General features: G+C 35.8%; 1 protein-coding gene across 2 annotated transcripts in view; it reads right to left on the minus strand.

The window, feature by feature from the left end:
* The window catches only part of HELLS (helicase, lymphoid specific), a 36,802-nt gene extending 13,780 nt beyond the window's left edge, over positions 1-23,022 (minus strand). For both annotated transcript variants that reach the window (XM_082423660.1, XM_082423661.1), the window contains exons 1-11: positions 22,834-23,022; positions 22,276-22,397; positions 17,427-17,549; positions 14,102-14,158; positions 11,645-11,681; positions 11,497-11,561; positions 8,639-8,680; positions 5,966-6,190; positions 5,404-5,586; positions 4,645-4,788; positions 1,199-1,395 (exon numbers count right to left, since the gene is read on the minus strand). In XM_082423660.1, coding sequence (XP_082279786.1) covers positions 1,199-1,395; positions 4,645-4,788; positions 5,404-5,586; positions 5,966-6,190; positions 8,639-8,680; positions 11,497-11,561; positions 11,645-11,681; positions 14,102-14,158; positions 17,427-17,549; positions 22,276-22,397; positions 22,834-22,864 — 1,226 coding nt within the window. In that variant the 5' untranslated portion in view covers positions 22,865-23,022. The remainder of the gene's footprint in view (positions 1-1,198; positions 1,396-4,644; positions 4,789-5,403; positions 5,587-5,965; positions 6,191-8,638; positions 8,681-11,496; positions 11,562-11,644; positions 11,682-14,101; positions 14,159-17,426; positions 17,550-22,275; positions 22,398-22,833) is intronic.
* Positions 23,023-26,472: the final 3,450 nt, after the last annotated feature.

Raw genomic sequence — 26,472 nt, forward strand, 5'->3', positions numbered from 1 at the left:
CTCCAGATAAAACATTAAAAGTTATTCTCCCATATAAAATTAACGTTCTTCCTTCACTGATGCCAAAGTAAGTATAAATCAATTATTTTGCCCTCCTGATTTTGATACTTCTATGTTAATTATTTTTAATGTCTGGTAAGATTATTTACTCTTCCGTTCTGACTATACTAATGATTTTCTGAAAACTATGTTTATATTTTGATTTTTATTATATAAGCTAAGATTCAAACAGTTTCTAGAGTAAAAAGCATGAGGGTGAAACTGGGAGACCCTGGTTATATTTTTGACTCTGGCATTAACTAGTTATATTTTTAATAACTTGACACTTGGGTTTTCTTATGTGTGAGACAGGGGATGTATCAACCCCTATCCCTTCAACCTCTCCATCTCTTGTTTGTGAGAAGATAATGAGAAAAATCCACCTAAAGTGTTTCACAAAGTTAAGACAATAAGGAGCTTTATAAAAATATGTTAAGGCAGGGAATTCCCTGGCAGTCCAGTGGTTAAGACATTTGGGGCTTTCACTGCTGTGGGCCCAGGTTCGATCCCTGGTTGGGGAGTTAAGATCCCGCAAGCGGTGCAGTGTGGCCAAAAAAAAAAATATTTTTTTTTTAAGGCAGCATAAAACAGTTTGTCTCTAATTAATCAATGCAATAAAAGCTTTTAAATAATCTTTTATTTATCTCCTCTCATAATTTGTGTCAAAAGTAGAACATACTTTTTGGGGGAAGGGGAATTGGGGGAAGGTGGTTAAAACGTACAAACTTCCAGTTATAAAGTAAATAAAGACCAGGGATGTAATGTACAACATGGTGACTACACTTAACACGGCTCTATGATATATAGGAAAGTTGTTAAGAGTAGATCCTAAGAGTTCTCATCACAAGGAGAAAAACTTTTTCTTTTCATTTTATCTATTTGAGATAATGGATGTTAACTAAACCTATTGTGTTAATCACTTCACAATACATATAAGTCATACTGTACATCTTAAACTTATACAGTGATATGTCAATTATTTCTCAATAAAACTGGAAAAAAATAAAATAAAAAGAGCAGAATATATACACCACAAAGAACTGGCCAAAAGCTATCACTTTAATCCAGCTACCTAGAAGACAGAAATTAATTTTAACTATGAGCACAGATTGAGACAGTTAGAAAAACATAGGAAATAATTAAATAACCGCTTACCTACCTTTTCAAGTCATCAAATACATCTGGCAACAAAAAGTTCAGCAATGACCAAAGCTCTGATAAGTTGTTTTGCAAAGGAGTACCAGTCAAAAGAAGCTTGTTATCCGCATTGAATCGTTTTAACTCCCTGATTAGGCGGCATTTCATGTTCTTAATCCTGTGTCCTTCATCTACTATTAAGTATTTCCAGTAGCAATTCTAGAAAAGGAATTCAGGGGAAACTTTTTATATGATGATCTCACAATTTTTCCTAAAAGCAATTTTAAAGATAAAACCTCTTTATTAGGAATGGATGTTCGATTTTATCAAATGGTATTTCTATACCTATTGAGATGATCATGTTTTCCTCTGATCTACTAAGAGAATGAGTTAATTTCCTAAAACTGATATATACTTGTGTTGCTGAAATAGACCTCACTTGGTCCTGAACTAATAAAGTCCACCTGCTGTTATATATTTCAGATCTCTCCATTCACATTCTTTAGTCAAAGCAGTCTGTAGTTTTCCTTTCTAATGCTCTGTCAAGTTTTAATTAGTGTTATCTTGCAGTCCTAAAAAAAGAACTGAAGGACTTTATTAATTCTATATGCTCTGAAACATTAAATATCGTTAGAATTTTCATTCTTGAAGCCCACATCTGAGATTGACACTCTTTTTTTTAATCTGATGGTGTTCTCAACTTCTTACATAGTTATTGGTTTGTTTAGGTTTTTCCTTTCTTCTGGAGCTAATTTTGGTAATTTATATCTTCACAGAAAGCTAACCATTTACTTTCATTAAGTTGTCATGAAAATTGTTTTAATTTCTCATCTTTAATATCTGTGCTCTTTTATCTTGATTAAGCAAACTTAAGTTCCTCTGTTTTACTGTGTAAAAATACAGAAATATGCAATATTTCTGGGAAATATAAGTACCAAACTGGCAACTGTAGGTATCCTTGGATAATGGGATTGGCAAATTGGGGGAAGAGTATGAAATGGGCCATCTTTTGCATTTTACTTTATACATTCATAGCAAAATGAAAAGAAAATTTTAAAATAATATTATGACTTCTCTAATAAAAAACTTGGAACTCTTTTTCTGATAAGGCAAACAAATCAGATAGGCTGAATAATCTCTCACTATATCTACCTTAACAAAATGAAACAAAATATACAACATCCTTCATAAATGAATAAGCAAAAGAGAAAACCCAATGCAACAGAAATGGTGAGGAATCTGATAAATGAATTAGTAAATGGACTCATTTACTTCTGCTGCCACTCAGGAATAGGAGTCCTGTACCCCCAATGCCATCAACCCCTAAAGCTAGGATCCTTGAAATAATAACAAAAATTCAGTGAAAGGGAAAATTACAAAAATTCTAGCCACTGGCAAATGGAATTGACAAGGAAGCTTACTGTTTCAATATGGTCTGGCTATGGTAATCAAAATAATTAGAAGATATTCATGTTATATTATTTAGTAGAAAACAGGTGTTTCAATAAGCAACATAAAGTATTACCATATTTATAAATTATACCTATATGCTAACAATAGTTATATAACACAGCAGTAGTAATTCTCAGGTAGAATTACAAGTGCTTTCAGGTCTTTCTGTACACTACTTTTTCCTACATGCAATATGTATTACTTTTACTGTGAAGAAATAACTGCAAACCACATTCCAAAGTTCTACCAGCACACAAGTAAAATCTGATATACAGTTGAATCTTGAGCAACACAAGTTTGAAATGCACAGGTCCACTCATATGCAGATTTTTTCAATAGTAAATACTACGTATGTACTACATGATTCACGAGTGGTTGAATCCAGATCTGGAACTGTGGATATGGAGGGCCCACTATAAAATATATGCAAACTTTCTACTGCACGTAGGGTTGGCGCCCCTAACCCCCATGTTGTTCAAGGGTCAACTGTACTGGTCAGAGTCAAACAAAGCAGTAAAGAACTGTATGTGAAATACGTGGAGCAGTGAGGAGGAAGTTCAAAACACCAAAAAATGAACTGAGAGAGGCAATGAGAAGTCCATTTTCCAATTGCATTACAATAACTTGGGCACTAATAAATAACTAGCTACAACACAAAGAAAAACAGATATGGGAATGTTATGCCATAGTAGATCCATAAGATAGTAAAAAATAACTTGTCTTCATATATTCCACTATTTAATTAAAATTAAATGGATAAGTTCTATATACTTAAAGCACTTGTCAGAGACATCTGTAATACATTCACAGATTAGGTCTATGTCTGGCTGATTCTAAAATGGTGTTGTGGAGGGAATTCCCTGGTGGTACAGTGGTTAGGACTCTGCGCTTCCACTGCAGGGGGCACAGGTTCGCTCCCCGACCGGGGAACCAGGATCCTGCATGCCGTGCGGTGCAGCCAAAAAAATTAAATTAAAGTAAATTAAATTAAATTATAAAAAGAAAACAAGGAGGGCTTCCCTGGTGGCACAGTGGTTAAGAATACACCTGCCAATGCAGGAGACACGTGTTCGAGCCCTGGTCCGGGAACATCCCACATGCCGCAGAGCAGCTAAGCCCGTGTGCCACAACTACTGAGCCTGTGCTCTAGTTCCCACAAGCCACAACTACTGAAGCGTGTGTGCCTAGAGCCCGTGCTCTGCAACAAGAGAAGCCACGACAATGAGAAGCCTGCGCACCGCAATGAAGAGTAGCCCCCGCTCACCACAACTAGAGAAAGCCCGCTCGCAGCAACGAAGACCCAACACAGCAAATTAATTAATTAATTAATTTTAAAAAAAAGAAAACAAGGAAAAAATTTTTAATTTTAAAATTAAAAAATAAAAAATAAATGAATAAATAAAATGGTGTCACGGCTATAGATTAAAGTACCAAAGGCTTTAATTTTCTTGTTAGAGACTACAACCTTCATCTCAATCGTTCTTTTTCTTTTTATAATTTATTTATTTTATTTATTTTGGCTGCATTGGGTCTTCATTGCTGAGTGTGGGCTTTCTCTAGTTGCGGCAAGCAGGGGCTACTCTTCGTTGTGGTGAATGCGCTTCTCACTGCCGTGGCTTCTCTTGTTGCAGAGCACGGCTTTAGGCACGTGGGCTTCAGTACTTGTGGCATACGGGTTCAGTAGTTGTCGCTTGCGGGCCCTAGAGTGCAGGCTCAGTAGTTGTGGCGCACGGGCTTAGTTGCTCCCCATCATGTGGGATCTTCCCGGACCAGAGCTCGAACCCGTGTCCCCTGCATTGACAGGCAGATTCTTAACCACTGTGCCACCAGGGAAGCCCATCAATCTTTCTGTTAATATAAACCTCCAGGTTCTAAAGGAATATGCACAATGCAATCTATTACTTCCATCAGAAAAAATAAATAAATAAACAAATGCTACTGGATGGTGACAAAGTGTTATAAGTTAAGAAAAATGTGATTTATGGATTACAAAGAATCCAATAAGACCATTCATACCTGTAATGCATTTCGGTCTCTCATGGCTATCTCAAATGAAGTGATCACCACAGGATGAATCTGCAATGTCCCTTTCCGTTTGTGAATATGCTTTACCAATTTTCGACGTTCTTGCTGGGTCCCATGATATAACATAGTAGGAATCTGAAAGATTTTATATTGATTTATAACAAACTTTAGAACAAAATGTAAATAACAACAATTTGTAAAATATAAAGTTAATCATTTCTGAGAGAAAAAATATAATTTAACTTAACTTTAGTTCTATATTTCTATAGCAAAATGAGTCAATCAATTCTAATAAATTATTGGGCTACTATGGGAGGATAAAAAAGCCATAGAACCAAATTGAGTGTAAGGTGAGAGAGATGGTGAAGTTATTTTTGGAATATATACTTCTCATAATGCAATGATGTAGCTAAAACACATAGGTATGGAAGGAAAACACCATAATAAGGATGAACAGAATTAAAAAATAAATTCTACCCAGGTCTATCTCAGGTGAGTCAAATTATTCAAGGCACTAAAAACCACCCAGGGATGTTTTAGGCAAGATGTCTGAGATTACTATAGAAACTTAGTTTATTCTATATAAACTTAGAGAAGGTATTGCTGAGATTGAAAGATAAGTCAAATAAGATATAGTGCTACACAGAAATCAACATAATTTTAGTTAAGAGATCTATAACTTAATTCAGGCAACAAAACAGTAAAACATTTGTAATGATAATATATTTAATAAAAGGAAACATGTCTTACTTCTGGTGTAAATCTTTGGAATTCAGCCATCCAGTTAGGAAGTGTAGACAAAGGGCCACAGACGAGAAAAGGTCCAGGTACTCCTCTCTGAATCATCAATGCAATTGTAGCAATGCATTGAACTGTCTTTCCCAACCCCATTTCATCTGCTAAAATGCCATTAATTCCATTTTCCCAAAGCATCTGGACAAAAATAATATACACTGTATTTAAATGCTGACATAAACACCTATTGAATCAGCAGTAAGTTTATTTCTTCTTTTAACCCAAAGATGATAATTATGATGAGACTGACATATTCACACTGTAAGTTATAATAACACTTGTGGGAAGTCAGTTATCAAAGCCATAAAAATGTTGATGGCCTTGAATAAGATAATTTTTCACTTTCAAAAATTTACTCTGGGTAAGTAAGTTAGAAAATAAGTATTTACACAGAAATGTTTGTTTTATATATAATAGTGAAACAAAGAAGGAACAACTCAAGTTGTGTTACATCATATTAATAGGTTATCATATAGAAATGAACCAATATCTTGTATTAAAATTGAGGATTCATTACCCTAAGCCATTCCATGCCTTCCACTTGGTACCATCGCATCACTCCTCCTGTGAAGTGTTTTGGTTGCTGAAAGGGTACTGGCTGTCCATTACATTTCCGAACTGGGTCAAAAAAGAATTTAGTATTTTGCCTAACTGTTTGAGATAATCTATCTTTAATTTTACTATTTGAATCTTTATTTTTCTGAAGATCTTCTACACAGAGATTAGAAGAGGAGCTTTCATCCTGTAAAGAAAAAAGTTTAATTAGAAGTTTAATACATAATAATGCTGCTACCCTCCATTAATCAGAAAATGTAACTGCTAATCAAAATTTGACCAGTCGTATAATCATTGGGTATGAAAAAATAAAGCTACATGTTTAATAAAACCCTCTAGACTGTTACTTCCCTTCCCCCACAAATTCAAAGCCACTGGAAAAAAAAAAACACTTCTGAAAATAACCCTTACATATAACAGGCATATACTTCTGAAATGACCTTTACAATTATACATCCCTTCCAAACCTCTAAAATGTGCTACCCAAGAATTTATTAAACTATTTTCTTAATAATTTCCTTCATCCATAGGAAGGATAACAGATAATGTCTGTTAAAAAAAATATTTTCAAGGAACATAAAAATATTTACTTTCATCTAAGTAATTACTTTCACTACAGGCAAAGGGGCAAAGTAAATACAGTTTAAAAACTCACTATATCAAACTTAAGAATGTCAATTTATCTGTTTGTGACACAGCACCAACTTATGACCAATGGTAGATTTTTATTGGTTAGCTATGTCCACAACTCCATTTTAAGAAAATGAAAACAAGGATTAAGTCAATTCAAAGGGAAGTCTTACAAATGGTAAGTCTTATAAATGATGCCACAACTGCATATTCAACTGAAAAAATAGGAAACTTGAGTTTCACCACTCCATACATAAAATCTGTGATGAAACGATATACCTAAACATCAAACCCAGAACCATAAAGCTTTTAGAAGAAAACAGAATAACTTGATAACCTTGTGACAGACAAACACTTCTTATACAAGACAAAAAAGCACTAACCACCAAAAGAAAAAAGGTAATGATTTGGGCTATTACAAAATTTAAAATTTTCTGCTTATTAAAAGATATCATTAAGAAAATGAGTAGGCAAGCCACGAACTTAAAGAAAATACAGTCTATATATGTGACAACAATGAGATTATAGAACTCATATATCAACAAAAGGACAAATAACCCAGTAACTGGGCAAAAGATATGAACAGAAACTTTACAAAAGAAAACATATAAACAGCCATTACAAACATGAAAATAAACTCTACATTAGTAATTAAGAAAAGGCAAAATAAAACTACATGAGATTCATTTCACATTCAGTAGAATGGCTAAAATCAAAAAGATTAACAACATGAAATGCTGGCAATAATGTGAACTGAAACTTTCATACACTTCTTGTGAGAGTAAAATGGTGTGTTCACTTTGGAAAAAGATCTGTACTTTCTTATAAAGTTTAATTACATTTACCATATGACCCAGCAATTCCACTCCTAGGTATATACCGAAAAAATATCAAAACGTGTCCACACAAAGATCTTTACACAAATTATCATAGCAGCCTCATTCAGAATAGTCACAAAGTGGAAACAATCCAAATGCTCATGAAGAAAATGGATTAAGACATTATAATATTCAATGGAATACTACTCAGCAGTAAAAAGAAACCGACTAGTAACAAACTCAACAACATCAATGATTATCATCCACGCTGAATGAAAAGTAGCAGGTAATAAAAGAATACATATTTATATTTCATCTGTATGAAAACTAGATTGTGATAGAAGTTTTTTTAAAAAGTTGGGCAAAACTACTATGATAGAAGTCAAGAGGCAGTTGCCTTTAGGTTTGGGGTGGGGAAATGACTGGAAAGGGATACAAGGGATCCTTCTACCATAATGAAAAGGTTCTAAATCTTGATTTGGATAATAGTTACACAGATGTATACATTTGTCAGGATTCTTCCAATGAACACAAGATCAATATGTTTATTTATTGTATATTATAAAATGTCAATTCCACAGTAAATTGTGGTAGAAGATTAGATTGGGCTTTATCTTTAAAAATGCAACTAAATATTTATTAAAAATATGCTTACTTCATCTTATTTACATTAAACATAGTTGGGTTATAACTGCATCATAAACCAATCCTTATACTGAACAAAGAATAAATCTTGTAATTATAGGGGTTTGGATAGTAAATACTCAGGTAACAAGGAACCTCTCTACATAAAATGAGGGGTTAGGGGTGGGGGTAAAATCAAGCCTTCCCAAACAGAACCAAAGAAAATCTTGAAGGCCAGAAACAAGATTAAAGTATCCCTCAGGGCTTCCACAAGCTATGGAATATATACATGTGGAATGTATATATCCATATGGTTAGAGTTACTTGCATCATTGCTAGACTCCCAAAGACCCATAAATTAATACTTACACACTAAGGAACATGCAATAGACCACTTAAACTTGATATATAAGAAGCATGTTAGGATAAAAAAAGCCAAATGGTTATTTTTTTTAAAAAGCTAAGAAATAGGATAACTAGTGAGAAAAAATGTACACTGGTGATTAAGAGATCAGGGAAGCAAATATGACTCCTAAATTTAATATCTATTATAAATCTCTTACCTCATTCTCCTTTTTACTTTTCTTAGCCACAGACAAAATTTCCTAAAACATTGAGAAAACAAAAACAAAATAACAATGAATGTGGTTCATTCATTTATTTAACAAATGTTTATTCTTGTTCTGATTTTATGCCAGGAAATGGGGATAAGCCTTGAAGGTAATTAAAATACAGGTGGACCTCAGACAAAATTAAGCCCATAGAATCTTTTTTTTTTTTTTTTACAGTCCAGGTCTTTTATTTTCTTTACACCATCATGCCATGAATTCATAGGGAATGAAGCCGATAGCATCTTACAAAATTCTGAATTCGTTAGCAGCACTTAAAAATTGGGATATTTACTCCTAAATTTTCCAGCTTTTTTTTTTTTTAAGTCGAAGCTTATCTGAATAGACTAATTCCAAATTCGCGAAGTCCTCTAGTACAGAGGCTGGCAAACTACAGACCGTGGACCAACTCCAGCCGGCAACCTGTTTTTATAAATGTCTAAATAAAGTTTAATTAGAACAAAATCAGGCTCACTGGTTTACAGTCTGTCTATGGCTGCTTTCTGGATACAACGGCAAAGTTCAGGGTTGATTAGTTACCCACAAAACTACTCAAAGCCAAAAATGTTTACCATCTGGCCCTCTACAAAAAAAGTTCTCCAAACCCTGCTCTAGGTTACTACCATTATTCAAGGATTCACTCCCAAATGTATTAGTCCCAACTCCAGGCCACTTTAGGCCTCTCTCTGGATTAGAGGCCTGAGTTTGCAATCCTGAGCAAGAGGCAAAGACAAATACATTAAAAATACAGAATAAAAGTGTTCTGATTTTGAATTACCTACTAGATGCTAAGGGTAAGGAGACAATGTCCCTGGTGACTTAGGAGAGTATTATATCAAACTATCTGAAAAAGTTGTCATCAAGGCATAATCATTAAAGACAGAATTAGGCTGTATTTCAAGCACAAAGAATAGCATGTGCAGAGGACCAAGGGAATAAAATAGTATGATACATTCAAGAAATTTTAAGCATATCTCAAATTTGAGATACACAGGAAAATGACAGGACATGTAATGACTGACACCACATACATACATACATGTGTATATGTAAAGTATTATGTAAGTATAGATATTCATATTCTAAGGCCAAAGAGATTTTATATAGAGAACTGATAGAAGGGTTGTCTTTTAAAATGGCTAGATAAGCTGAACCTTTTTGGAGAACAATTTGTGAATGACTCAAAACGATACCAACTACTAAGTATTCTTTTTAGAAATTAAACCTCCTGAACTCCTGACACTGCTTACCTCTATAGCTTCATCCTTCACCACTTGTTTTGTTTACAAACTGGAACCAAATATAATTTCCTTTTAAGTTTTTTTAACTTTCCAGGAATTCTCCTGCCTCTGGACATTTGTCAAAGGTTATTATCTCTTCCTACAACACATCCCCACTATCTTCCCTATATCTTACTATTTCCCTATTAACCTATCCCCACCTTTAAATGATTTAACTTTTATCCCTCAAGTCTCAACTTCCTAGATGAAACCTTTATGAACCTCATGCTTGAGTTAAGAGCCCCTCTATATGCTCAATAGCATTTTCCAATTATCCAATTATATTTGACTACTTCCTTCTAAATTTTTCTCACTGGATATAGGCTAAGGCAAAGACAGTGATTATGTTGCCGAGTCTAAGCTCGTACCGCTCACTGCTTGACAGGCCAATAATCAAAAGAGACGAGTTGCTGGGGCAAGGAATAACAACTTTATTCGGAAGGCCAGCAAACTGAGAAGATGGTGGGCTCATGCCCCAAAGAACCATCTTGCCCAAGTTAGAATTCAGGCTCCTTTTATACTAAAAGGGGAGGGAGTAAAGTCAAACATTTCCTGGTTCCCATCAGCCTCTGAAGGGGATGTGTGAATTTCTTCCTTCCTGCAGTCATTCACAGGTGGGCCTGGTCAGTATGTTTCCTGTGAGCTAAACAAAGGTATTTTAGCTTAATGCTCATTCCTGGGAAGCAGGGTTCCCAGAGATGGGCCATTATGTATAATTTAAGCTTATAGGCAACATCCCTTTAGTGATTAACTTATAATACAAAAGGTTCTTCCCTATTACAATTACCTTTCTTTACTAATTGATCTTACCCACTTAGAACAAAGTTTGTCCATAGCAGATATGCCACCAACATTTGATGAATTAAAATAACAGCCATGTGATTAGTTAAACTTCAATAAATCTCATTAATAGTTTTTCAAACTGCAGGCTGAGTGTGTTCCATAATAAATTGAGTGGGTCTCAACTATTATTTTTAAATGGGAAAAAAGGGAAAATATCAGAGTACATCCCTAGACTAAGGACAAGTATTATGTGAAACTTTATACCTTATGAAGATGTAAAGAGTTAGAATCTCAGGTAAAAGAAAAATGGAGTAGGTAATCAAGGTTAGAATTTTTTTTAATATTAAGAATGTGATACATTAAATTATGCTTAAGGAATATTTAGGGTTTGTCATAACTGAGGACACGCTTTAATTAGTTTCTATTTAATGAGGTAATAAGTGAGAAGGTAAAAAAGAAATGGCTTTAGAAATGAGTTTATGACTTTAGTTCCTTAATGGTCTTCAAACAAAGAACAGAGTTCTTAAGATACAGTTTTGAGGTTCTAAGAAGTTATAATAATTTCTGATTAGGCCAAGCTCATGCTCCTTTAACAAACAGGAAGATGGTACCATCTTCCTCCTTAAAACACTTAACTGGCTGAAAACCCAGGTAAATAACAGTAATCAATACAGCTTTAAGGTGGTTCAAAACCCACAATAGGTTTTACTCAACATCGAATCTTATGTGTCCTTCCCCCTTTATTTTTACCTCTTTTGACATGACCTCTGAAATATTGTATGATTCATCTTCTCTTCCTCTTTTCTTTCTCATAACTATAAAAAAAAATTTATTTTTTATAGTAATTAAAACAAAAATATAAACACATAGTCTTCAAAACTGGAACAAGGAAATTTACCTGCATTCTCCTCACTTGCATCAATGGAATTTTTACCCTACAAAACAAGGATTTAGAGTATTATTTTCCTAAAGACTTCTATGGTATTATATGTTAAAAGGCACTGATTAGGTTAGCTTTCCTTGCAGTTGAACCACATCCACAACTCTTCACTATTATGCTTACCAAAAGGTAATCTTTTTCTGTATTTCCCTACTATAACCTGTTTGTAACCATATCCCTCTACTTTTTCCCAAAGACTCTACTTTCCTCAGTTTTCTTCCATGTAAGAGACATTTCAAAACTAAACACAGAAGGCATTTTTATTTTGAAATTACCATGTACATCTTCTCTAACTGTATATTTATGCTGAAGATACTCATTGGGTATGGTATGGAAGGAGTACTCATTTTCAGTATAATTTATAAGTTAAATACAACTGACAGTAGAAATAAAAGAGAAAACCACTGAAAAATTACTAGTGAAAGGAGATAAGGGAAAGGAAGAAGTGTTCAAAAACAAAGTTTCAGAATGAGAGCTGGCAAAGAATAGGTAGACAACATGTATGAAAAATAAAAATGACAAAGAAATAAGGTAAATATAAAAATGAAGTTAAAAATTTAAAGGATTAAAAAAGAAAATACCAAAAGAGACTAGTGAAATGGAATAGGCAGAATTTAATGGTTGACACCTTTAGAATAAAGGGAAAAAAACCCCAAAACCTGGTATAAAAAGTTAGCTGGGTGAAAGTGAAGGCTGATTGAAATCAGCAGTTTGACGAGTATTGGGTAAATGGTTAAGCCAGTAAAATTATAAGTACATTCTTCAAAAACCCAAAATAAACTCCTGGAGTTCGCAACTGAGTCAAACATCAGTTTTCCACAATTGCTTTTGTTGCAAAGTTATCTGCTATATACTTTAACATCACCAATAACCACACTAAGAATCAAGTAACTGGACTTAAAGATACCCTACCTATTTTTCCTATTGGCATTTTGATATTTTCTAACAAAGGCAGTTTGGTATAGAAATTAAGTGTGGAATCCGAAATTAATCCTAGATTCAAATCCTGGCATTACTATGTATTAGATATGTGACCTTCAAAGTTAGTCAATTCTCATTCACAATAGTTGTGTTCTATAAAGTCGCTGTGAATACTGAACTAGTGAACACTGAACCAGTGCATCTAGAAGAAATACAAGTTTAGGTTCCTGCAAGCCTCTGGTCACATCTTCATCAACTGATCAACGCATAACCCAATTTTATGTATGTTGCTGTTTAAACACACCTCATTTAAAACATATGCTGATTAACACTGAACTCAAAGCCAACAGCACTGTAACTCACATCTGAAGGAAGCTTATCTAACACACATATTTTCTCCATAAGGAACACCACAGCCTTCTTGCAATAGAAACACTAGACAGCACTTCAGCACAATGTGGCTGACAGTCTTTTAAACAGCAAAACCACCAAAACCACAAAAATGCAAAAATCATGGCATTAAATAGACCACAAAAAGGACACTTGTTTACACTGTGACAACTTAAATAAGGCAGACAGCTTTGTTTGACCTCAGCTGGGAATGTGCATGTTGGGAGACTCTAATTTTTTGCCATTCTGCATATGCACATGTCTGTGAATGACCACAAAAACACAGGTGACAGATTTTAGCGAGTAGGCTAAGTGGCAAGTATGGGATCTATAAATAATGAGGATGAACTGTGCCTTATCTCCTTGCATCAGTATCTTTATACATAAAATGTAGATAATAACAGTATCTCTACCTAACAGAGCTGCTTTGAGAATTAAGTAAAAACATGTAAAGCTTAGAACAATACCCGGCACATAGTAAGTACTCAATAAATGTTACCTTTATTGTTTCTCTTTTCACTAACACAAGTGTTGTTTGTATAATCCCTATCAATATGGCATTAAACAGCCTCATGTTAAAACGTATTTCCCAAAAAGATCACGTCTAAAATTCAGGCTATCCCTAAATGAATGCTCTATCTGAAATGCTATTACCATATATGCCATATGTTCCAAGTTTGGTTCCACTGCTACAGCTATGTACAAGATACAAATTTAGATTACTCTTATGGCTCCAAGTTGACATGATGAGGTTAGAGGCATGAAGAAGAGTAAGCATTACATGCTCCAAAAGAGCTGGCCACTTATAAAATGCCTTGAGGTATAAAATATTTGCAGATTTTTCCCCAGATAAGAAAGTGAAATTTTGCTATTATGAAATATAGTCCACAGAATAAGAAACTAAAAAGGTCATAGTTTAGCTCTCCTCCCATATCTAAAATACTGAGAAACAGATTTTACATATTTCTATACAACCAACAAAGATAGGTTATCAGATAAAGAATATTAAAATTAAATAGATGATCAATAGTCAAAAGAATACAAGAGAATGTCTTCAATATCGAAGGTAACGTATACAAAATATTCTAGCTTACTGTTTATTACCTTAGTAACTTTTAAAGATTCCTTTTTTCTCTCCAATTTCTCTTTCTTCTTCTGTTCCTGTAAGATAATTTTTTCTTAGTGTCAAAAGTGGAAAATGCAAAGTATGAAACACACATCTCAAATAACTTAAGTTCACAATGAAGAAACTGTATATAAAAATTAAAAAACAAGAACTTGCGCTTCAAGCCTTTATGGAGTAACAGAGAACAGATTTACCCTCCTGCCTTAAGCAACTAAAATCTAGATAAAATATATCAATGGTTTTCAGCAACACACAGCAAAGGACAGTGAACACTGTCCTGTGAACAGATTTACCCTCTTGCCTTAAGCAACTAAAATCTAGATAAAATATATCAGTGGTTTTCAGCAACACGCAGCAAAGAACAGTGAACACTGTCACGAACGACCAACGTGAATCTTCTGATTGCCCAGCTTACTGCCTGGAGGCAACTTCCAAGTGCAAATAATGGAGGAAGAACCCAAGTAGAGCTCAACAGTCTCCCTGAGTTGAAAAGACAGAGTGCAAAACTCAGAGGAGCTAGCAAACCAAGGTCAAGTACCAGAGAGGAGACAGTTGCATACAAAAGAGGCTCTGAAGATCTGCAGTGGCATCCTCAGGCTGAGTACTGATCAGTGTGTGAGTGTAAGAAAATGAAGGCCAGGAAAAGAGCAACTAGAAAGCAGGTAGAACAATCCCTGTGCTCACAAGGGCTCAGGAACAGTTCACATTCCCGTCAGCCAAAGCTGAAAGGCCTCTTAATGTATGGGGCTTCAAGAACATTCAGAAGAGGGACCAAGTTATTCTTGGACTAAAAAAGCTGTTCCATAAGCCCCCTAACAAAGCTTTAAAAGCAGAACAGAAAACGATTCAAACCATTTCCAAGAGGTGGTTAAAAGAGTATTTACCTTACAGTGAGTCATTAAGCTTGGTATTTGTTTTTCTGTTTCATTTTACCATAGGAAGGGTTAAAAAGGGCTTCAACAAAGGAAAAAGAGAATTTAGCAAGTGTAGCAAAATCTTGATTGATAACTGTTAAATGTGAATGATGGGGACAAAAGGATTTATTGTAGTGTTGACACTTGGCCCAAGTTTTTAAATCTTCATACTTCTGGTGGACTATAAATAAATTATACAGTGTCTTAGATGATAAATGCAATGCGAAGAAAAGAACAAGGTAAAGGGGATCAGGAGTGTGAGGATGGAGGTGCCAGGTAACTTTATTTAAGGTTGTCAGGGCAGGTCTCATTGCGAAAACGTGTAAGCCAAAGCTTGAAGATGATGATGAAGTAAGCCAGGCAGGTATCTATTGAGAAGAGGGTTCCAAGTAGAAAACAGCCAGTGCAAAGGCCTAAAGGCCGGAAACACACCTAGAACAAGGTCTGAAAGGTATGGGGTTGAGGGAGGCAACCAGACTGCTTATAGTCTTGTAGGCCATCATAAGGACTTTGGCTTTGTTAGCAACAATGTAAGCTAGAAAGCAGTGAAACATCATTAAAATACTGCAAGGGGGTGGGGGGAAGCACTAAAGAAAAATAAATTCTTCAACCAGTAGAAAATCTTTCAAAAATAAAAGGTAAATGAAGACTTTTTCAGATATAAAAGCTAAAAGAACCTAACACCAACAGAAAATGCAAACAAATCTGTAATTACAGAAAGCAGATCAGTGGCTATCTGGTGATGAAGACAGGAAGTGAGGGATGGGAGAAAATTAAAAAGCGGCAGAATTCAGCCATAAAAAAAGAATGTGATCTTGCTATTTGCGACGATATGGATGGACCTTGAGGGCATTATGCTAAGTGAAATAAGAGAGAAAGACAAATACTATGATTTCACTTACAGATGGAATCTTAAAAAAAAAAAAAAGCTCACAGATTCAGAGAACAGACCGGTGGTTGGGGGGTGGGGGGTGAGGGGGGAGGTCAAAAGGTATAAATTTCCAGTTATAAAATAAACAAGTCATGGATGGGGATGTACTACACAGCATGGTGACCATAGTTAATAATACTTACTGCATATTTGAAAGTTGTTAAGAGAGTAAATCTTAAAAGTTCCCATCACAAGGGAGAAAAATTTTTTTAACTGTGTACAGTGATAATGTTAACTAGACTTACTGTGGTGATCATTTTGCAATATATACAAATATTGAATCATTACACTGTACACCTGAAACTAATATAATGTTACATGTCAATTATATCTCATTAAAAATGGGGGGACAGGAAGAATTTTTTGGAATTAATGGTTATGTTCATTACCTTGGTTGTGGTGGCTTCATGGGTATACATTTTAAAAATGTACAGTTTTGTGTATATCAGTTATATTTCAATAAAGCAATTTTTAGAAAAGAGGACTGAGCAACATAAAATTCACAATTTCTGGCATCCAAAAAATATCACTGGACAGGATAAAAATCAGTTAACAGGTGAATAAAAAAATAAATGTTGGAGTAAAGCAATTTATATTGAGGAAACTCCAACAGCTCAAGGATTGGCAGGCAGCACAAGGCAACCCTAGAAGTGAGGATGAAGTTGGAACTAAAAACAGGCGTTTTGGTCTAAAGTCTGCTTAGAAGCAGTTACTCTTGAATGAAACACACCTTGAAGGACAAAAGCAAACTATAGAAAAACTACATATAGTATGATACCATTCTTAGAAGGCTCAAAATAAGCAAGACCAAAAATATACACTGTTTATGGACATATACATATGTGATATATGTTAAACTATTTTTTTAAGCAGAGAAATGATAAATACAAAATTCATGATGGTAATCACCTCTGGGTTAGGATGGTAAACGAGGCAAGGAGATGGGAAAGAGAAGCAGAAATGGAGGTGCAAAAATATTTAGAATGTCCTAGTTCTTAATTCTTGTTCATTTAATTAATACAGTATTCATAATTTTTAAAAACTGTTGGTATATTCATACAGTGGAATGCTTCTTAGGAATAAAAATGATCTACTAAATAAATAAATACACGTAAGTGAATCTTAAAAATATGCTGAGCTAAAGAAGCGAGACACCAAAAGAGTGCTTATCATATGATTCCATTTATATAATATTCTAGAAAAAACAATACCAATTTATAGTGGCAGAAAACAGAAACCAGTGGTTGTTCGGGGCCAGAAGCAGAGACCACTGAGAGAAGAAAACTTCTTGGGATAATGGAAATGTTCTTTATCTTGACTGTGCCGGTGGTTACACAGGTCAAAACTCATCTAACTCTAAACTTAAAATGTGTGCAATTTATTGTATGTAATTTATATCTCAGTAAAGCTTATTTTAAAAATTTAAGCTGTTAGCTATAATCAATCACATATACATACCTCTAATTGCTGCTGTTCCATTTTAGTCAATAAAAATTTGGAGTAAATATTGCTTTTTTCAAGCAAATGCTGAAGTCTACGATATCGAATGTCCATGGACTCTCTATCCCAAGACATGCGAGCCTATCCAAAGAGAAAGTTTCCATAATTATTAACGGTTTCCTGACATACACTGATTTTTTTCGGCATAAGGTGTAACAAAGATGACTAAACAACTGCTCTTTAGGTTTAATATATTTCCTGTAATTCATGAAAAATATTTTTATAATATTAAATTCACTTACTAAAAATGGTTATCTTCCAAACAAAAACCTAGAATAGCTAAAAAAAATATGATTCTGGGGTTCAACAGGCAATCTGGTAAAGTATAGCTTGGCTACCAAAATACTGAAATTTCAGACACTGAATATATGGTTATTGGCATCTACAGAATTGAAGGTCCATTTTCAAAATATTTGAAATTAAAGTGAGAAAGCAAATATTTAATTCAGGTTGAATTTAAGTTTTTACAAAACCAAATGATTTCAGAAAAGAAAAATTTTATACACCAGTTTAATTTGAAGGAGCATTGGAATTAAAAGATAGTCTCATTAGCTAGGAATCAGAACATCTAGTTTTAGAATTCAAAAACTATATTGTCAAAATATTTAAACGTGCTAAATCTACTGTTTATTTCTTACAAGCTTCTTTCCTCCTCAGTATTGTGTTGCCCAAGCTTTGCCCTTACCTTTTAGCTTTCTACTCTCATACTCTTACCTTTATCTTTCACCTCTGTACGCCTTCCATTTACAAACCTCTGCTTTCCATATTACTTTTACACACCATTTATTTATTGATTTGTAAGAGTATACAACAGTCTAGTGGCTGAGGAGGAACCCTCTCAACTCATAATAAAAGTTAAACATCTTAAGAGAACAATAACAGAGGGCACAAGAGAGGAAACAAAAGCAACAAATAAATAGTATAGGTCAATGGTCCACAAACATTTTCTGTAAAAGGGCAAAGGGCAAATATTTAAATATTTGAGCATGATATGGTTTGTATTGCAAATACTCAAATCTGCCTTCGAGCAGTTATAGACAACATGTAAACAAAAGTTGTGTTCCAATAAAGCAGACATAAGGCCAAATCCAGTTCATAATTTGCCAACCAAATACTGTAATCTGAACTCAAAAGAAAAGCATTAAGTGGGCTGAAGTCAACTGAGAGTTGAATATATGCAAATCTTACTAACCAGCAATTCCACTCCTGAGTGTGTGTGTGGTAAATTTAATTTAGTGGTTAAGGCTTGACCTTATAAATCAGACACCAGTATAAATTAGCTTATATTTCCCAGATGTTATGTCATCTAACTTTTCTTTCAAAATAAATTTATTTTCTATTACAAAAGCAGTGACAATAAGATACCTAACAATAAATTTAATGAAATACATGCGCATTACAAGAAAATAAAAATTCTTTTAAAAATCATCCATAGTCTTACCCGTGCAGATAAAACTCTATTTTCAGTTCTTTTAGGACAGCCTTTCTTTTATTATTACCAACGTACTACTATGATTACAATAGTCAGTCACTTAATGAAATGGATATTATAAATGAGATGAAATTACTTAAAACTTTATAAAAATGAATTCCTAAATTTAACTTTAATTTTATATTTTAGTTAAAATACTTTGTGCTTAATTTATCTGCTGCCTTAAGTCCTGTTCAGAATAAATTAGCATACATCTTTAAAGTAATTAAAGCTTTAAGGTGCCATCATGGAACAATAATTTATAATATAATTAGAATATGCCAATGGTTAACCTTTAAACCCAGTCTTCTGTATTTCAAAATAATTCTATAGTAAATCTTCTCATCTATCATTACTCTTTCTTGACTTAATTTTGTTATTTGTTATATTAAAGTAAATTGTAGCTTCATCTGTGGAAAGTATTCAATACTGAGTGCCTGGCGGAAAGCATCTCTTGATGAGAGAGTGAGAGAGTATGCCAGTGGACACCAAGAGCATAAATTCTCCACTGTCTACCCCATTACCTCTCCCAACCCCAGTTTTATTTATTTATTTTTTGCGGAGGGAGTTCTATTTCAGGTTACACAATATGAACAGTTTTCCTTTTACCTTTCCAAGAACCCTCACAACTCTTACCATTCCCCTTCCCCCACTTACACAGAAGTTAAAGCTACTCTCAAGTATTCTAGACTAACAATGACTTCTTTCAAAAGGAAATGCAGGTGAAAAGTCAAAGAAAATAACTGTAGCAAATGAATGTCAAAATCATTCTCCAGGATCTTCACAAACCTTCAAATCTCCTAAAGCAAAGTAAATGCTTCTCATTAAGAACTTAAGCTAGCTCTTCCTCTCTTAAGTACTTCTAAATACATGCCCATAAATACTGAATTCTCCCAAAAGAAAAGGAATCATTACTTTTGTGTACTGAATTTTTTGGCTCCAAAGACATGTAAGAGAGAGACTTATTCTTAGAATTTTCTCTACAGTCACTGAGGGAATAATTTGTAAGTGTCAAGGGCAAAAAGCAATCAAATTCTTTCAATACCTGTACATAAAAAGACATGTAATAACAATGAACCACAATCCTACTAGGTTTTTAGCAAATTACACCCTTGCACTAATGGGACTGAAAAGAGCTTTATTCATGGAAGTACTGAAAAATGGATTAAAAATTGCTATTTTAAGTTCTATGATGCATAACTGCTAAAGAAAAGCTAGTTGTACCATACCTATCCCTCAAGAGTAACAATTCCAAAAAACTTTAGGATTGCAAAATGTTCAAGAGCTTAAAAATTTCACTGAAAGTAGCAGTTATTTTGACTCCTAGTTTAATCAGCAAATACTTATGGTACTACAAATTTTGACGGACCTTTTTTATTTATTTATTAAAAAAAATTTTTTTTGGCCGCACAGCACCGCACCGCTTGTGGGATCTTAGTTCCCCAACCAGGGGAAGAACCTGGGCCCAGAGCAGTGAAAGCCTGGAGTCCTAACCACTGGACCGCCAGGGAATTCCCTGATAGACCTTTTTTAAATGTGAAAATAATCTTTCTTCACTTGAACTCATGCATTCTTGAAATGTATTATTATTACACCTCATATCTTTCTTCAAATAGCATTTCCTTAACCAACAATCTTCATGGGTTATAAAAGAGAACTACACTACTCAAAATTAAGGGTTTATTGCTAACAATCTCTGAAGTTGATTCTACTCTGGACCATGCCCCAGGATTCATCCTTTATAATTCACCTTGTTACAATGGCTTGTAAGTATATTTATTTTATTTATATAATCATATATGTTAGGTAATATATTATAAAATATTCTTTTACCTTAGTTAGAAATTCAATAGACATTTACTATAGCCTACTAGTTGCCAGGTGCACAGCCTACAAAAACAAAACAATGTGATGTGCCCTCAAGAAACAAAGTGAGAAAGAATCAAGTAAGTAAGGATAATACTGTGTAACTAAGTACTGTAGGAATTCATAGAATGAGTAAAGGTGGTTCAAGGTTGACCTCCCAATTCTATTAAAATTTGTTAACATACTACCTTACCGGATTATGGTCAACTACAGATGATCAGTAATAATGGAACTATTATATACTGGAGTGAAAGTATAGCAAGGTGGTTAAAAAGTGTGAATTCTGGAACCACATGGCCTACATTACCATCTTTGTTCTGCCATTTACTGGCTGAGGGATCCCAGGCAACCTCTAGGTGCCTCAGTTTCCTCATCTGTAAAGTGGAATGAAAATAGAACCTAGTTTATAGACTATTTTAATAAAATAGTTTATACTAGTAATTAAACTAGTAAGTTTAATAACAGTAATCATAATGAGTTTAATAATGGTATCTACTTGATACTATTGAGGATTCAATGAGTAAAATACATGTACAGCATTCAGAACAGTGACTGACTCACAATAAATGATCATGAGGTGTCAAAAATGCTAACAAAAGAATCATTATTGTTGATATAAAATAGCAGGGAACTAACTAATTCATTACTTGCCTTTGGAGTGCATTATTCCCCAATTTGAGTAGTTTTGTAATTACATGGAGTTAATTCAATGTTAATGTCCTCAGAGAGGTTTAATGTTAAGGACAAGAACTCTGGAGACAGCCAAATTTGAGTTCACTAGTGTGTGACCCGACCCCCAATTGCCTCAGTTTCATCATATTTAAATGGAGATATCAAAAGTACCTAAATAACCATAATACTGGGAGGGCTAAATAAATTATTACAAGAAAATCACTTAGTAGGCAGCACATAAGCGGTAGTAGATGTCAGTCTTCTTGCATATGCAATAATGAAGCAACAGGGTAGGACAGTACTGGAGTAAAATATACTTAAAAACTGAAGTTTTTCAAGAGGTTAAAAACTGCTTTTAGTAACGTACAAAATACTCTGTACCAGAAAACCCCAAGGATAATTAACTCTTCATTGAAAAAGTACATCACATTTTAACCTAAAGGATCTTACTTAGCAATAGCCCAAGAAATGGAAAAGAAAGCAAAAAACAAGTTGATTACTTAGGTGGAAAACAGCACTGAAAGAATTCACTAAAAATAATTCACTACCGACTTTGGAAGAATTATAATAGCTAAACAAGCAATTTGAAATGCTCACTTAAGAGAGATGAGGCCACTTTACAGACCAAGACTATATCTGATAGAAGCCTTATTCAAAGCTCATGCAAAAGTTTCTCAAAAATAGCATCGGTAAACAGAGATAAATAAGGAAGCCCGTTTTAAAGTTGATAAAAAACCAGACTAGTAAACTTAAGCACACAAACCACACCCCCGACGATGAACGTGATGCCTATTTTACCTTTTCTAGCATCTTCCTCTCTCTCTCTAGCCCAGCAGCTTCAAGCTGTTCTTCCTCCTCTACCATGGCTGGGGTAATCACGGCAGTCTCCGGCTGTTCAACCATATCTGGAGCTACGGACCCTAGGAGGGGGCAAGGCTTTTAAATTGCAGCTTTAAAAAATGACCAGTTACTCAACTTCCGAGTAAACAACCTTCCTCCCTTTTCCAGATGCATTTGAGGCAAACCATGAAGACCCAGGGGGACGCCAGTATCACCTCTCAGAAGACATCCTAAGCCTTCACTATGTCAACAAGTTGCCTGGACCCCAGTTTACAAATGGGGATGTTCGGGAAAACGCAGCTCCCCTGTGTCAAATCTCCTATACCATGCAAATATGCGCAGTTCCGGGTGTCCCCCACTCACTCCCCACAGAAAAGGTAACCCTCCTTTCCTCCTCAGTCTCTGCCCGGGGTCGCCTCTCCCCTCAAAAGCTCGGCTGCAGTCTCTCCATGCTGCTCCCGCACCCCCGCCCCAGACGCCGCCGCCCGCTCCGGGAGGCAGGTTCTCCTCACTCACCGCCGCTGCTCGCGGGGCGCTGCGCCGGCATGGCTGGACACACACTCCGGAACCGGGTGCCCTCCGCACAGCGCCTGCAACGCCGCGCGCTAAAACCTCCCAGCCGCTTGCCGGTCCCAGTCTCCCGGCCAGGTGTCCAGCCAGAGAAAAACGCGCGCTTCTCCTTCGCGGGAAAACGCCGTCATCTCGCGATACTTCATGCTCTCCACCCCGCCCCCGAGTCCCGGTGGCGCGAGACTTGGCGAAGTTTGGTTTTCGTCAGAACCCTCTTGGGGGACTGTGAGCGTTTACGGGGACCTCGGGTTTGGGGAAGCGGGGTTCTGCTGCAGAAGTCAGCCTTAAACTAGCTGTGATACTGGGCGAGTCTGCCTACCGTGGAGGGCCCGGTTTCCTCACGTAATTGATGATGGTGCCGCAGTACGCAGTCTTCAGTAGCGCTCTTGTTTGCAAGGTACCCTCACACACTGGCTAATGTGATTAAATCCTACCAACGGATGATCCTTTAGGTAGAAAGATGTACTGAGTATCCAGGTGAAGATGTCAGAGACAAATATTGCTAAACGTTGCCACCATCCGCAGTTCACATTTTGAGTGAAAATTCCCCGAAATGACACAGAAGAGGGCTCTTTTTGTGGCTGGGATAGGAGAGAGAAATAAGAAGATTATGGTAGAGTTCTTGTTGAAAAGTTATTTCAGGATAAGGGAGAACTTAATGCAGTGATAAGCCTACCGGAGTGGCCAGTAGAAAAGACGTAAGGTTCAGGAATTCAATAGACCAGTTATTAGAGAAGGCACCTGAAGGGAAGAGCTGGGCTTTTGTCCTTTGGTTTTCACTTCAGCCTTCAGTCCCTCCCTTTCTTACCTGCAGTCCCTTTTAACAAGTTCTTTTGCCACCCCTCGCCCCAACCTCAGAATTTATGGTATACCTGCCATGTAACCACCTGTTTCCTCCATTTCTGATTCCAACAACTTTAATTATTTGTAATTGTACAAAATTTAAGGGTTTACAATGCACGTCACGTTCCTCATAACCATCTTCAGCAACCTTCATAACACTGAGATTAGCAGAGCAGATTGTTTTTATCCCTACATTATAGGTGAGAAAACTGATGTTCACAGAGGATAAATTAACTTGCCCAGAAGCCTACAGTCACTTTGTGATAAAACAGTAGCCAAACCCAGGTCTTTCGAAAACTAGTTCAGCATTAAGATAAATTATAACCTCCATTAGTAATTATTCTTAAATCATACCTCTTTCTTATCAAAGACAATAGCTATCAGTCAGTCTCACGCTACTAAGATTTTTGACCACCAAACTAACTCCGAAATTTCTTGCCCCGACTTTTGAAACACTGCTTTTTACCGGGGTTTCCCCTAAGGTACTGAAAATCTTTTCTTGTTCCCTCTTTTGAACTCAATTGTGGCCCACCTCCCCAATCTTTCCTCTGTCTGTTTTTTCTCTGTATACTTTGTTCCATGCAGTATCTGCTCTAGAGACTTCGATGATCAACTCAAGGCCAACAACTTCCCTTCTGATTCCTCAGAGATCAAATGGGGAAGATTTATCCAAACACACATGGGATGGAATTCAAGGCAATTTCATCTCATTCTCAAAGGACAGGAATCTCATCTAACATCTTAGCCCCACACTTGACACTTGAGTTGCACTGGGTATTTCCGGACACGTTTGCCACTGTGCAGACCTCAAGAGTGGCTATGAAAAGTTTTGTTCATTCACTTTAAGGGTATACATTTAAATGTCATCTGGGTACCTGTAACTTTTCTAGGTGCTGTACAGCAATGAACCAGGCAAACAGGATTCCTGTTGGTATGGAACTCACCTTCCAGGAGTTGAGACAAATACGTATGTGCGAGAAATTCTCTGCAAAATATTAGAATAGAGTGGTGTGAGAGTAACTGGGTAGTTACTTTAGACTGGGTAATCAGGCATCTGAGGAAGTGACAGACTTTTAAGCTGAGAACCAAGTGTCAAGCAGCCAGCTAGCCCAGGGGAAGAATGGTCCAAGCAGAAGCTACAGCTAGGGCAAAGAGAATAAGGCAGGAATAAGCTTGGGTATGTTTGAGTATCAGAAGAGGACCAGTATGATTGAAGCAGAGTTGACAAGAGGGTGTGGCACAAAAAAATCAGAGGTAGACTGTCCAGATGAGCCACAAAATGCCATCTTCTAGATTTCTTAATGGCTTCACCATCCACCCAATCAAAGAAGTGAAACAAAACAGTCAAAAAACAAAACCACTGCTCCCTCTTGCTTATATGGCCCCACTTCCTGCCTACCTCACAAAGTAAACAATAGCTACAAGACAGAACTCCCCTTTCAGATTCCCAACACCAAACTTACAAACCTACCTGCATCTGACACCTCTTCCCCTTTCTCTCATGATATGCTCTGGATCCATCTCCCTGCAGCCTAATCAGGAATCTTAGATTATACATTACCCCATTCACTCTTTATTTCTTAAACCTCTACTGAATATTTTCCATTAGTACTTAAATACTTGAACACACACCAAAGTAACTAAGGAAATCAATGAAACGCATGGTCAAATTTAATGGACATCTCTCAGTCCTCATCTCAACCTCATTGACACCTGACACTATCGATCACTTCTTTATGGAAACACACTTGGCCCTTGTTTTTCCTGACCCCCATATTCTCCTGATATTCCTATTTCTGACGTCTACTAGTTCATTCTCCTCTACCCAATCTTTAAGTGTTGAACTTTCTGAGTGAACCAGAAATAATCTGAGTTTCTAACTAATTGTATAATCTAATAAAAATATTATAAATGAAAGGTAGGTTCACTAGGAATGGTCCAAAATAAAAACAATCTATTCATCCATATCTATCATGTGTAGTGCCAAGTGCTATTCTGGGCACTAGCAATTCAGAGGTAATAAAAGACAATGTTTCTGAACTCAGAGTTTACACTGTAGTGGAAACAATAGACAACTATATAAAATAATGTTAGCTAGTGGTAAGTAATAGATAACTATAAAGAAATATGAAGTAGAGTAAGGTCATGATACTGACAGAGCATGGGTAGAGAACATTCCGACTCTGAGTAAACTGACATTAAGTAGAGACCTAAATGAGAAGATAATATAAACCATACGAAGACTTAGGCAAAGAATATTTCCAAAGGAAAAGCAAGAGTAAAAGCCCTTAGGTAGATAGGAAATTGGGAGATTGAGAAATTAGGTCCACAGTGAAGTTAATAAGGTTGAGAGGCAGTTGAAATTGTAGAGATAGCAGAGATTAGAATAAATAGGAACTTGTGGAAATTAGGTCCACAGTGAAGTTAATACGGTTCAGTGGCAGTTGAAATTGTAGAAATAGAAACTAGAATAAATAGGAACTTGGAGAGCAGCAAATAGGAACTTGTAATAAAAATTTGGATTTTTATTATGAGGAATGTCACTAGAGGCTCCTGAGTAAGGAATAATAGGATTTGATTCACATGTTTAAAAAATCATAAAACATGCAGTCTAATTAAAAGTGTGATGAGGGGCTTCCCTGGTGGCGCAGTGGTTGAGCGTCTGCTTGCCAATGCAGGGGACGCGGGTTCGAGCCCTGGTCTGGGAAGATCCCACATGCCACGGAGTAACTGGGCCCGTGA

This window comes from Balaenoptera physalus (genome assembly GCF_965194825.1).
Source record: "Balaenoptera physalus genome assembly, chromosome: 14".
Taxonomy (NCBI): domain Eukaryota; kingdom Metazoa; phylum Chordata; class Mammalia; order Artiodactyla; family Balaenopteridae; genus Balaenoptera; species Balaenoptera physalus.